General features: G+C 39.7%; 1 protein-coding gene across 7 annotated transcripts in view; it reads left to right on the forward strand.

The window, feature by feature from the left end:
• Positions 1-8,794, forward strand: part of ralgps2 (Ral GEF with PH domain and SH3 binding motif 2) — a 97,231-nt gene extending 88,437 nt beyond the window's left edge. For all 7 annotated transcript variants that reach the window (XM_047375860.1, XM_047375859.1, XM_047375864.1 and 4 more), the window contains 5 exons: positions 757-862; positions 2,644-2,736; positions 4,297-4,402; positions 4,844-4,935; positions 5,020-8,794. In XM_047375860.1, coding sequence (XP_047231816.1) covers positions 757-862; positions 2,644-2,736; positions 4,297-4,402; positions 4,844-4,935; positions 5,020-5,049 — 427 coding nt within the window. In that variant the 3' untranslated portion in view covers positions 5,050-8,794. The remainder of the gene's footprint in view (positions 1-756; positions 863-2,643; positions 2,737-4,296; positions 4,403-4,843; positions 4,936-5,019) is intronic.
• The last annotated feature ends 5,563 nt before the right edge of the window (positions 8,795-14,357 follow it).

Below are 14,357 nucleotides of genomic sequence, written 5' to 3' on the forward strand. Positions count from 1 at the left end.
CATCTATCTTTCTTCCTTCATCATGTCCTCCTCCTTCCCTTCTTTGTGCCCTTCTTTCCCTGCTCATTATTATTTTTTTCCATCCTTGTGACTTATCTCCCTTCTTTATGTTTATGTTTTAAAATTGACACAAATGACTGAGAAGTCTGGAAAGTATTGTTCTTTTTTAATGTGTAGGTACCCTGAAAGCTCAGCAGAACAGCAAACAAGAATTAACATAAACTGAATTGAAGACACAATCCACAGACTATTTTTCATCTTGTGAGCTTAAAATTTGGATTTTCCTCAAGCAAATTTGTCAATATTACATGATAACACAGTAATTATCTTGTAATGACAAAATAATATTTATAGTGGAGACTATAGTGGAGCAGCTTTCTGCTTCACCACACTTCTCTTATATGGTGTATATTTAAGCTTCTGGTTCTGGACGTGGTTGTCTTTATCAGGCTTCTTTACTGAGCTTGCTGCTCTGATCCTCCAGACAGACACAGTCTGCACACCACCTTACCCACAGCTGCTCCTCTCTCTGCAAACGGCAGCATTAAAATTTATATCTGTGAAATTCAGTTCTGTCTAAGCAAGACAGAAAAACGTTTCATAAAAACATTACGGTTCTACAAAGACTGGTTAAAGGTGACTGTGCAGATTGCTTCTGCTTTTCTTAGTCTTTCTCTGATTAATTCTGGTGCATGTTCATGCATGTGACGTTGTTTGTTTATATGCCCTGTGATGTTTGTCTCTGTCCTGTTGCAGCTCGGCTGAGTCAGAGGAACTTGCCGTTCACTTGTATCCCGGAGCAGTCACCGTCCAAGGGGTGCTAAGACGGAAGACCGTGCTTAAGGAGGGCAAGAAGCCAACTGTAAGAACATGCTAGTACATTCCCATAAGATTATACGCCTGTGTGCATTCATGTGCTTTTTATACAAGAACTTGATACAGAAGCACCTGGGTAGATCTAAAAGAGGTTGGATCTCTAGAACATGTGCTGGGCCTCAGAGAATCTGTAACCTGCTGAATTTATCTGCTCCCTGTACAATGATATCAAAAAGTATCTGCACCCTTACATATGTTGTTTTTCTGTTTTGTTTTGTTTTTTTTGCATTTTTCTTACATTTAAATGTTTCAGATCCTCAACAAATTTTAATATAAGACAAAGATAACCTGAGTAAAAATAAAAAGCATTAAATAATTTATGAAGGCAGAAATCTATCTGGGAAAATATAGAGGTCACTCTGTTGAAGCATGAATTCACTGTGATTGATCATATGTTTTGCTTCAGTTCCACTAGCCACATCCAGGCCTAATTACTGGCAGACCTGTAGAAAAAATGAATTATGTCAACATGACCTGTCTGACAGCATGAAGTAGGATAAAATATCTAAAAAGCAGGATGAACAGATCTAAAGGAATTTAAGAACAGAGGACGACCTTAGTCATTTATATAGCTTTAGGACTCCGGGCAACCAAATTGAGAGCCGTTAACCACAAAATGGAGAAAACATGGAACATCAGTGAACCCCTTCAGGAGTAGCTGGTCTTCCAAAATTACTCCAGAAGACATTTCATTCAGGAGGTCATAAAAGAACCAAGAACCTGCCTCAGTTAAAGTCATAGTTCTTGATTCAACAATATGAAAGAGAGACTGGAGAAAAATGGCCTCCATTGGAGAGGTCTAAGGCAAATTGTTCACCAAAGAGAGCATAAAGACCCGTTTCATATTTGCTACAAAACATCATGGTGATCCCCAAGACTTCCCTCTGGCATAAAACTAACAAAGCAGTTGAAAAAAGTACTGGTCATTATTAATGGAGCCATGAATTCTGTTATCTAGCAGAAAATAAAGAACAAAGTCTTATTAGTTTGTGACTTTAAGCACACGTGACCTTGTGTTATACAGCAGAACAATGATCCACGTAACGAAAAAGAGCCTAGTCAAAGTCTGGACTTGTTATGGTGTAGCATTAATTTAAACAAACTTTCTTTGCTAGAAAAACACTCCAATATGGCCTTCAGATTCTACAGAGAAGAGTGGGCCAACATTTATTCACAATGATGTTAAAGGCTTTTACTTCAGATGCGTGATGGCAGCTGTGGACGCCAAGAGCGACACAACCAATTATTAGGTTACTTTTTCACACAGGGTAAGGTTGGTTTGGATAGCTTTTTTCTCCCTTTCATAAATGAAATCATCATCTGAAAACTGCATTTGTGTTTACTCCAGGTATCATTGTCTGATATTGAAAGTGGTTTGATGATCTGAAACATTTAAGTATGACTAAAGAAAAACAGAAGCAATCTATAAGGGAGCGAATACTTTTTCACAGCACTGTACTTACTTTAGTATATCTCATCTATAAAGCAGCTTCACTGCTTTATAGATGATACTGATACTGTTTTAGCTGGAAGAAAATTACATGTTTAAAACTCTAATGCATAGAAAATTGATTAAATTCTTTGGCAGAAACTTTTTCTCCTAACAATAATAATTTTTGTGTTCTTTTTTTAGCATCTTCCCTATTTTTTTCTTTTGAGATTTCTAATATTTTCTAATTAAATACCCTTTTTGCTTACCAAAAATATGAGAATACTTCTCCAGTGTTGGGTAGCCGCATTCATTTTAGTTTGTCTTTATGCATCCAGGTGGCATCTTGGACCAAATACTGGGTTGCGCTTTGTGGAGCTCAGCTTTACTACTACCCTGCCAAGTCCCTGAAGGCCACAGAGAGGAAGCATGTAAGTCGTATGGAAACATTTAGTCACTGCTTGTGTTTTTGTCACCGGTGCTTGAAGTTACTTCAGGTATTTTTGGCAGATGAAGCAAGAAACAGAACATTGAAGTTGTGAGTCTCATTCTCCATATGAGCTGCAGTTGTGAGAGGAATGTTCCAAGTGGCTTCAAAACACCCGTTTGTTGTAGGCATCCACACATGATAGCCATTACTTACTCACTTCTAACACAGTTTAATTACCAAATGAACTCAGAGGAAAACACCGTGCTTGTGTTTGTTATTAAAAACAAAAACGAAGGCTAAAAGCTACACCTTTCTTTAAGATTTGACATTAAAAAAAAAACAAGAAGGCTGTTTAACGAGATGTTAGGAGATGCAGCAGATTATGCTGCTTAGAAGTGAGGAAAAGGAAGAAAAGGCTTGATAAAGATGAGCCAACGGGATGAACAGAGGTTGTTGTGCACATGTTTGAAGTGGCCGGTCGTAGTTTGTTGCAGCTGGCCGACACGCAGATGGTAGCTCTCAGTGAATAATGGGAGGTATGAGTAAGAGGCTTCACACAAAGCTGTTATCAGTAATTATTTCACTACAGTTTGAGTCCTCTTCTGTTAATAAGTGGCTTTTAAGGAAGTACGGACACAAAGGGGAGCTTACGGTGAAAAAACCCAGCTGTCTCTTACTCATTCTGAATCAGTGAGTGGTTTAGCAAATGTCCTGATGTACTTTTTAACCATGTATCCCAATACTGTATAGAGTATATCATACTCCTGTATTACGTGCAAATGTTTTAGGTTGACTTTAATTTTCTTTATGCTGGATTTGTTCTGTTACACATTGAGATGGGCTCCGTTCACCAAACTTCTATTTAGTACTTTATTCAAATGTATTCAAATGTAGGTAACCTGTTATCAATATGTGATTTATCCCAGTTAATCTTAGAAACATTTATAAGTTTATTTATGCATTTTGTGGCACTTGGGTTTTAAAAAACAAACATTTCCATCAAAATGTTATATTTTTGTGTAGAAAAAAAGTTTAACGTGACATTGCTTTTAGAAAGGACTTCTTTTGTAACTTGCAACGGCCTTTATGCAATAAAACCTAAAATTGTTATAGCTAGATTAGCAAAGTTTTATCTACACAATTTGTATTTTAATGGATAAATTCATATTTTACAAATAGAAGTGTTTTGACTCAAGCACATAATGTTTAATTTGGTAGATGATTGTGTAGGCATACCTCAGGACACTGTGTCTAGGTTCTTTGGTTTTCAGTTGGTAAATTAATGATATCCCAGATGTTTCTCATTTGTCTGGCATATGTTAATGAAATGATGAAATGTCTACTATAAAATAACTAGAACCTACAAAAGGTTTAATGTTAAAAATGTTAACACTAATAATTAAGTTTTTACCGTTTATTTTTATCCAAAGAGCTGGTTTTGTGGAACACATAAGCTAGATGTCAGCTTGGGAAGCCTTGTGACTGTGGGCTCTGATCTCCTGCGGCATTAGAGACATTTTCAAAAGGCTAATTTTGTCTGTTTCATTTGTTCTCCTGTCAGTTTAAGTCCACATCCAGCAAGAGCGTGTGTGTGGTGGGTCTCATGGCCATGATGGCTGATGATCCAGAACATCCTGATGTCTTCTTGCTGACTGACTCTGAGCATGGTGAGGCTCATGCACACAAACCAAAACTGCGTCTTTACCTGCATTGATGTTTATGTTATTTAGGTTATTGTCAGGCTGATCATTACAGTTTCTCAACTGTTTCTAGGGATATGGCTGTAATGCACTCTGGAAATCTGGATAACTTTTGAGTCAGTATGCCTTGTTCCTAATGTGGCTTCTGGCACACCGCAGGCAGGAACTCTTATGGCATTTCTTTTGCAATGACCTCTTTTTAGCCTTCCATGAAGACCAGATTTCAAATTAGTCGAACTGGGTTTTATTTAGAAGAAACGCATGCACACCTTCCATTGTGCCTACGTTTCAATATCCCTGGGTCGTTAAAAGTTAAGCAGTACTTCATCCATCTTCGCAGACCACTCAAAGAGCAGGTGTAAACAAGACACTCTTAATCTCACACTTATTTCTCTCTTTGTTGCCTAGGTAACACATACAAGTACCAGGCAGGGAACAGGATGAATGCTTTGCTTTGGTTCAAACATCTTAGTGCTGCCTGTCAGAGCAATAGGCAACAGGTAAGAAAGCACAGACACCTTCAGGGTCACAGACACACGAGGCTGAACGTTGGCCTTATTCTGTAAATCTGCCGTTTCTTCCAGGTACCAACCAATCTGATGTCATTTGAGTGACTGCCGGTGAGAAGAGAGGGATGAGGAAATGGAACAAGGAGGACGAGGAAGTGGAAGCGTTCACTGCCATGAGCCCCAACAGACCGATTCTCCGACTCTCACCCCGACCTCACTGCAGCCTCACCTGCCACCACTGCCTTAACCAGAGTTCCTAGTGTGTCTGTGTGTGTGAGCGCAGGTCTGTGTGGAGAGAAGAGACTGCTTTGGATGTGCTGACCACTGAACAAGTACCTGAACCACTGCTCCCTCTCCCAGTCGCTCTCTGTGTCTTTTGTTCAGCACTTCAGTGGAGCCCTTTCACTTTCCCTCACACTCAGACTGAACATCTGCAGCTTCATTAATGTTCAAGAGGCAAACCTACTTTAATGATCAGATGTAGGATTTCCAGCACTTACTCGGTTGTGCACACAGTCAGAACACGATGGGCTTTGGATGGCTCCAGAAAACATTTTTACTTGATTGTTACCATTTTTGATGCTTATGTTGGATGAAAGAAACCATTAGTTAGATCTCACACACACACACACAATGTTCTCTCATTACTTTAGTGTGAAGGTAAGGGCTCCAGCTCCTGCAGAAAGAATTTCCTTATTCCTGAGTGTGTAGAGTTTTTTGTGGAGAACTTACCCTGTTTCTTTGTAATTTACTGAATTTACTAGATGTTTGTATAACTGCATCGGGGGGGTTGAACTTCTTTAGATTCTCAGAAATCTTGTCTGTGGTCCACAGTGGTACGAAACTCCCAGAATCTAAGCTAAGGCATGTTCACGGTTGGACAGATGCTTTCCAGTTGTTAATTTTTCTTTTTTTTTATTCCACTGTTTTCATCAGAGAGGAAATGCTGGGTTTCCTGGACTCACGCATATGAAACACTAAAGACTTGAAGCTGTGAAAGTCCAGGAGGGAACGAAACAAGAACTAATGACTTTTGATTTTATCTCCTCTGTTCCCCTCTGGTGCTCTCGGTAATTGGGAGCCTCTGTTCTGGAGCAGACACTCGAAGCTACCTGGAGCCGTACAGAGCCTGTTTTAAGTCAGTTTTTTCTGTGTTGTTAGTTAAATGTTGTTGTTTTTGTTTTGGGAGGGATGGTGCAGTTCACAGTATTACCGTTTAATTGACGATTGCACAGCAACATAGGCTTGTCTGTTACTTACAAACGTTAGGCTGTTATGTTCTGCAATTTCTGCTTTTGGAACATTTACTTTGAACCCTTTATTATTAATGTGTGAATTTTCAGAAAAATTATCTTTTTTTCGGTGCTTTAACCAGTCCCAGCTCAGTTTTAGGCCCCTAATGAAGTGGCATCTTGGTTGGAGAACAAAGAACCCTAACAGGTTGCAATTAGTGCTAAGTGACGTGAGCTTCACAGTTTTTTCCCTCAGGTTGATGAGACATTGAAGGGTTATTAGTTGCAGGCAGCGTGCAGCAGAAATACTAACATGAAAACATGAGCAGAACCTGGCAGAGGAGAGGTGGGGGGGTATCCAGAAATAATTCATTTTGTAACCAGGCATTAGTTTACATTGTACTGGTGCATCTCAGTGAACCAGATAATCTTGGGAAAGTTAATTTATTTCAGCAAATATAGAAACAAATAGATTACACACAGCATGCTTTCTACTTGTAGTGTTTGTTTCTGGTAATTTTTAATATTCTGGCTTACAGCTAATAAAAACACACAACTCTCTTTCTCAGAACATTACATAACTCTGAAGCCTGGAGGAAGTCTGTGGAGTCACACCTTTTGAATCTCCTCCAAGCTCTTGAATTAACCCACTTTTTCCTGAAACACATTTTTTCCTTCTACTAAACCTTCCATTAACATGCTTGGATACACCTGTGAACAGCAAGCTTCTTTTAGAAGTGGCTTTGTGCGGCTTTCCCAACTTGAGGAGGGTTTCACTGTCTGTTTCCATTAGCTGTGAGCTAAATTTGTTAAAGTTAGCCGGGAAAAAAGCGTGGCACGTTTGATGCTGCTTATAGGTAATCTGTATAATATGAGTTATACTTTTTAAATTGAATTACTGAATTAAGCCAAAATTTCGGGGAGATAGTAATTTATTTAGATGCACCTGTATGTTTACACAGCCTAACCCCCTCGCTGCATTATTATCACTTATTAGTGGGAAGTGATTTTTGTACAGGCACATGTACAGTCTGTCTCTGAGGTACAGGGCTGGAATAGAGTTTATTTGAGGTTGTTGATGGGAGGCACTGGTCAACATTTCCAAAATCTCTTAACTTTTCCCTCATCTTATTCGTCTCTGAAGTAATTCCCATATCACATAGGCACACCAGTGTAGAAAATCTGTCTTTTAGCACAATATACTGTACAGTTTAACGGTTCAAATGAGCCACTTTTGTTTGGGGTCAGACATTACGTTGTCGGATAGGATCAGTTTAGGAAACAAATGAGATGTTAAAAGTGGACTAACCTGTGGAAGAATTAATGAGGAAGCCAAAGAAAGGCAAATGTAATGTGACAGTCTCTGCAAGTATGAGTGTGTGAGGATTTGGGTGCCTGTTCATACTTCTCTATTTTTTTTAAAAACCAATGTAATCAAAGCCAGTTGAGGCGGCTTGCCACTGCTGAGCAGTGGGGCGGCGGGCGACCAGCTTACCCAATCATCCGTGTGACTGACAGCTCACACTACGACTCCACGCCGGCTTGTTTTGCACTGGATGAGGGAAGGAAAGAGGGCTTGACGTGGAAACTGAACCAGATCCACTGCAGAAAGAGGGACTGCTTAAAGGAACAGTGCCACAAACTGTGGAGACAGGCTGGTGTTTGGCCCAAAGGGACAATAAGGTTAAATAACATTTAACCATGATTGCTGGTGGCTGTTTCCTAACCGATGTGTGCAGGCCTGCTCAGCCAGCTGTCACTGGTAAGGTACCGAGTGACTACATGCAGCTGAGTACGAATCAAAGCAAAGAATGTGAGAATCTGCAGAAAGGACTGTGGAGCAAAGTAGCTGGGATGGATAACAATCTTGACAGCAATCACATTTCCTTTTTATTGCATTGCATTTGCTGTATCTGACGCTAATTGACAATGATAAATGAAATAACAACCTATGTAACTGAGTTTTATACCAGAGTAATTAAGTGCTTTATGGGCATCTGTGAATTTGAGTTTAATAATCATGACGAGCACTTTTTTGATGTTTCCCCTCACTGTTATCTGGGTTTACATTATTATTTTTATTCACTTCTGTACAGTGTATGGTCAACATAATGGAAACGCACTGAATTAATTTTGGGATGTTTCAGTCTTGGATACTGAGCCAACATTGCCCCTCGATCCATTTGTTTTGTTTGGGAGTATTAGTCGCTCTTTAACCCTCCTTAATGTCCATGCTTTACTTTTCACTGCTTTACTAGATTGTTTCTTTTAAACTGACCATATTCTCTGCAAATGCACAGCTTCCTCTGTATTCGTTTTAAGTCACCTTCCTGATTTCAGTCGAGCAAAGCGTTCAACCTGAGGAAGTGTTAGTTTATTCTTTGAACCAATGTGACTCTGTGCCACCCGTCAGGTATCGTTCACTGTTTACCAAGAACAGCAGCAGCAGGAGCCGCCGGACGATGGCGGCGATACCCTTCCCTGACTCCATGTGTCTCTGTTTACCTATGTCATGACTGTGGCGAGCACCATGACCTCTCCTCTGAGTGATGTGCTGCCTGGTGTGAAGACTGACAACCAATAAACACTCTGCCCTGTTTTTTCTTTTTTATTCCACACCTCAGCTTTGTGTGTTTTGTTCTCTTGAAGCTATATTAAATAGACCGTTTTAGTTGCTTAAATTGCCTCCTACCAGAAACACTGGATAGAAATCGCAGTATATGTGTTTTAATGGGATGTTATGCAATCAACCAACCAGGTGGTGAAGGAAAATTATGTATGGTTTTCAAGATTATCTTTACTGATACTCCTGTCCAGTCCAATGCAATCTAATGCCTTCAGAAGTGACCTGATTAGTAAATATAGTCCTATGGTTCAGTTTAATCTCAGTGCCTCAGACAGGTTTAAACCAGAAACCATAAGAGGTCAAGTTTAAAGTTTGTCACAAGCCAAATAAAAGAAACTGGCTCTGGTCAAATGAGTTCAGAATGTAACTTTTCAGCCTAGACACATAACACTGGAAAACCAACACTACACCTCGACCTGAACACACCATCCCCACCTTGAAATGTGGTGGCACCTTCATGCAGCGGAGATGCTTTTCTACAGCTGGGAGATGAAAACTGGTCAGGGTTGATAGGAAGACGGTTGGAGCTAAATACATGGCAATCTTAAAGGAAAACCGACAGAGGCTGCAGAAGACAGGTGAAGGTTCACCTTTTAGGAGGGAAATGACCCTAAACACAACCAAAGCTACACTAGAATGGTTTAGATTAAAGTATATTCATATGTAGCAAGTCTGACACCTTTGATAATCTGAGGCAAGACTTGAAAACTAATTTTCACAGAACCCCTTAATCCAGTCTGGTTGAGCTTGAGCTATTTTCAAAAAGGAATGGGCCAAAATGTCTGTTTAGATGTGCAGTTATGCCATATTCAAAGACCTTGCAGATGTAATAGATGCAATTGTTTTGCAGGTTTTTGTTCTTTAAACATATTGAAAACCATGTATGATTTTCATTCCACTTACAATGGAATAATGTGGAAAACGTTCAAGGGATATTCATATTTTTCCATGGCAGTGTGTCATACAATGTAAGCTTTAATGGGGTTTCTTGCTAAGAGTTTAGCACTTATTTAAAAGAAACAATTATTGCACCTTATCTTTGTTTGTACAACCTTTGGCAAAGAGTATAAAGTTTAGTTTATTCAGTTGTTTTAGTCTAACAAAAAATATATTATTTGCCAACTGAACCTCAGGATTGTTTGCAGACCTTAATGAGCTGCTGCTCCTGGCTGGTTGAGAGGAAACGTGACTGCTGTCGCTAGTAGCAATAGAGCGTATAAAAAACTGAAATGGGAAGGTTGTAAGAAGGTGATACCAGGACAGAAAGCTCTAAGTAATATAACTTGAAAATAGAAAATACACAACAAAGGAAGTAAAAACACAAACAGGAAGAAATAAGTCAACGTTTTTGACTGAACTGTAAGAAAATGCCTGAAGGCAATGTGATCCAAACTTGACCCATCAAAATGTCCAATCAGACAAACAAGCGGGTGAAATGGGTTGAAGAGGTCACAGGCTGTGGATGATTAAAAATGGGATTCGGTGATGAATCCTGAATTTGCATTAGTCAAGGAGAAGACATACGATTGTTTTGGTGCCATCTCAGTCAAACATTTAAAGGTGTCTGAAGAAAAGCATCCCATTTTCTCAGTTATTGATGATCTGGAGCTGCATGTGAGGACAGATGGAAGTCATTACCTCTGCAGGAAATGTACAGAGAGATGCTGAAATGTACCAGATTTTCCCATTGCATCAATCGAAAAGACGGATGGTGATGAAAGTGACATTTTTTAGCATGAGAATGACACCGAGCAAAGAGAATTAAAATGAAGGAATGTAGTGCAAAATAATGAACAATGGTTCACCCTGCAGACTGATCTGTCAGCAGCTTCAGAATGATAAAACCTGATTTTTTTTCTTGCTTTTTTGATTACATTATTTTTTTTTCTCAACATTGAGTGAAACCATCATTTATTCTCCTAATGACATAAAAAATAACGAGGAAATAATAAAAGTAAGTCATTTAGTGTTTTTACAGATGCCCGGAATGTTCATTAAATAAAGCATAAAAAATGAAACTACACATTTTTGAGCATTAGTATAATAAATGCAACCTTAGGAGTCAGGAGGGTGGCCAATTACCGGGATCAAGGTTTTAATGGATTTTCCCACGTATTTTTCCTACAGTTCAAAGTCAGTTTAATGAGACGCCACAGAAAATGCCAAAGTGAGTTTGCTTTGGTTGTATGGAGCAAAGAGGAGAGCAAAAGTCTCCCTCCCCCACCTGTTGCAATTATTAGAAAATGTTTGTTTCTCTTAAAACTTAGGCGTTCATACAATAAAGCACAAGGTTATCACACCATGAGAATATCATATTAATCTGTGCCTATTGTCTGCAAAAGCTGTGTTGAAGGTTTAACCTAGCTATTTTTTTTTTTTTGTTTATTCTTAATATCCACCTTCTTTCGGTATTAATATTCTAATAAAATGATAAGAATCAGTTCAAGAAGTGGTGTAAACACTGAATTTGGTAAAAGAAGATAGAAAATAGATAGAAGATAGAAAAGAAAAAAAGAAAACTGAAACATCTATTGTAGCTTAGTACCCACCTTTGGGGTGTTTTCATTATGGTGCTGAAGTGTACGGTTGAACTATAAAAATGTAATTATCGGTGGTAAATGACTAAATGTATATATTTGTATTTATTAAAGTGTATTTTGTGTATAGATGATGGAATTTGGTGAACTCATCTGTGAGTAAATATTGGTTTGGTCCTTTAACAGCTGAGACTATTTAAGGTTGGCATTTTTCATTAGAGGAAAAATTAGAGCAGTTATTGGCAGTGTGGAAAGGTGCCGAGACTGCAAGAAAATGAGATCGTCAGAGCTTGTCAGCAGAAGGAAGCACAACATTTTCTGGTACACAGCTGACTTTGGACTAAACATAGCACACCCACACAAGCAGATGACATGGCTCCCTGCATAATCACTGACTGTGGAAACTGGATTAATTGATGGATGGATGGATTGGATTCTGAGTCTCTCCTCTCTTCTTCCAGACTCTGGGACCTTGATTCCTAAATTAAATGTAAAAATTAATTCCTTCCGAAAATAGTACCATACTTTGTATCAGTCCTTTTTTTATTGGCCCAAGTAAGATGCCTCTGACATTTCTTTTGTGGTTTCAGAGTAGTTTAACACAAGGAATGTGACAGTTGTAGACCATGTCCTGTCTGTTGAAAGACTGACTCCAGCAGCCGCCCAGACCTGGTGAATCTCTGTCATTCCTTGAAGGACTTTGCTTCACAATCCTCTCCCGGTTGCGGTTATCGTTATTGCTTGTGCACCTTTTCCGACCACCAAACTTTCCGTTAACATGGTTGGATATAGCACTCTGTGATCTGGCTTCTTTAACCTTTTGTGGCCTGCCCCCTTATGACGGCATAGGCCACAGCATGGCCATACCATAGCATCTCTGCATTAAACATATATTTTTACTAATCATAAGCTGTAAGCCATAATAATCAAATTGAACAGGAATTAATACTTGAAAATATCACATTGTAATGAATTTAGGAATAAGTTTCTCTCTCAACTGAATTACTAAAAAATATTAATATTTGGATTATATTTATTTATTTATTTATTTTTTTTTGTGTGGGGCTGCACGGTAGCGCAGTTGCCTTGCAGCAAGAAGGTCCTGGGTTCAATTCCCGGCCTGGGGTCTTTCTGCATGGAGTTTGCATGTTCTCCCCGTGCATGCGTGGGTTCTCACCGGGTACTCCGGCTTCCTCCCACAGTCTAAAGACATGACTGTTAGGTTAATTGGTCACTCTAAATTGCCCTTAGGTGTGTGAGTGAGTATGTGCATGGTTGTTTGTGTGTTGCCCTGCGATGGACTGGCGACCTGTCCAGGGTGGACCCCGCCTATAGACTGCTGGAGATAAGCACCGGCTCCCCCGCGACCCACTATGGAATAAGTGGTAGAAAATGACTGACTGACTGATGATTCTTTTTTGTTGAAATGTAACTGTAACAGTGTTGTTGCTAAAAAAAAAAAAAAACAACAACTTTGACTTATTTTTTAATTATTATTATTATTTAGTTTATTCTATAAAATAGATATAACATGGATGGCTGCACGCTTTGAGCCACAAACTAAGTTAGCTTAGTGGTTTATTTTGATTGCACACAATGTACCAGTATTTCATCAAGGGATTACCACACACTCAGGTCACCAGTTCAACATATAAAAAGGTCAAAACAAATACAGGTCCTTCTCAAAATATTAGCATATTGTGATAAAGTTCATTATTTTCCATAATGTCATGATGAAAATTTAACATTCATATATTTTAGATTCATTGCACACTAACTGAAATATTTCAGGTCTTTTATTGTCTTAATACGGATGATTTTGGCATACAGCTCATGAAAACCCAAAATTCCTATCTCACAAAATTAGCATATCATTAAAAGGGTCTCTAAACGAGCTATGAACCTAATCATCTGAATCAACAAGTTAACTCTAAACACCTGCAAAAGATTCCTGAGGCCTTTAAAACTCCCAGCCTGGTTCATCACTCAAAACCCCAATCATGGGTAAGACTGCCGACCTGACTGCTGTCCAGAAGGCCACTATTGACACCCTCAAGCAAGAGGGTAAGACACAGAAAGAAATTTCTGAACGAATAGGCTGTTCCCAGAGTGCTGTATCAAGGCACCTCAGTGGGAAGTCTGTGGGAAGGAAAAAGTGTGGCAGAAAACGCTGCACAACGAGAAGAGGTGACCGGACCCTGAGGAAGATTGTGGAGAAGGGCCGATTCCAGACCTTGGGGGACCTGTGGAAGCAGTGAACTGAGTCTGGAGTAGAAACATCCAGAGCCACCGTGCACAGGCGTGTGCAGGAAATGGGCTACAGGTGCCGCATTCCCCAGGTCAAGCCACTTTTGAACCAGAAACAGCGGCAGAAGCGCCTGACCTGGGCTACAGAGAAGCAGCACTGGACTGTTGCTCAGTGGTCCAAAGTACTTTTTTCGGATGAAAGCAAATTCTGCATGTCATTCAGAAATCAAGGTGCCAGAGTCTGGAGGAAGACTGGGGAGAAGGAAATGCCAAAATGCCAGAAGTCCAGTGTCAAGTACCCACAGTCAGTGATGGTCTGGGGTGCCGTGTCAGCTGCTGGTGTTGGTCCACTGTGTTTTATCAAGGGCAGGGTCAATGCAGCTAGCTATCAGGAGATTTTGGAGCACTTCATGCTTCCATCTGCTGAAAAACTTTATGGAGATGAAGATTTCATTTTTCAGCACGACCTGGCACCTGCTCACAGTGCCAAAACCACTGGTAAATGGTTTACTGACCATGGTATCACTGTGCTCAATTGGCCCGCCAACTCTCCTGACTTGAACCCCATAGAGAATCTGTGGGATATTGTGAAGAGAACGTTGAGAGACTCAAGACCCAACACTCTGGATGAGCTAAAGGCCGCTATCGAAGCATCCTGGGCCTCCATAAGACCTCAGCAGTGCCACAGGCTGATTGCCTCCATGACACGCCGCATTGAAGCAGTCATTTCTGCAAAAGGATTCCCGACCAAGTATTGAATGTATAACTGTA

This window comes from Girardinichthys multiradiatus, chromosome 9 (assembly GCF_021462225.1).
Source record: "Girardinichthys multiradiatus isolate DD_20200921_A chromosome 9, DD_fGirMul_XY1, whole genome shotgun sequence".
Classification (NCBI taxonomy): Eukaryota; Metazoa; Chordata; class Actinopteri; order Cyprinodontiformes; family Goodeidae; genus Girardinichthys; species Girardinichthys multiradiatus.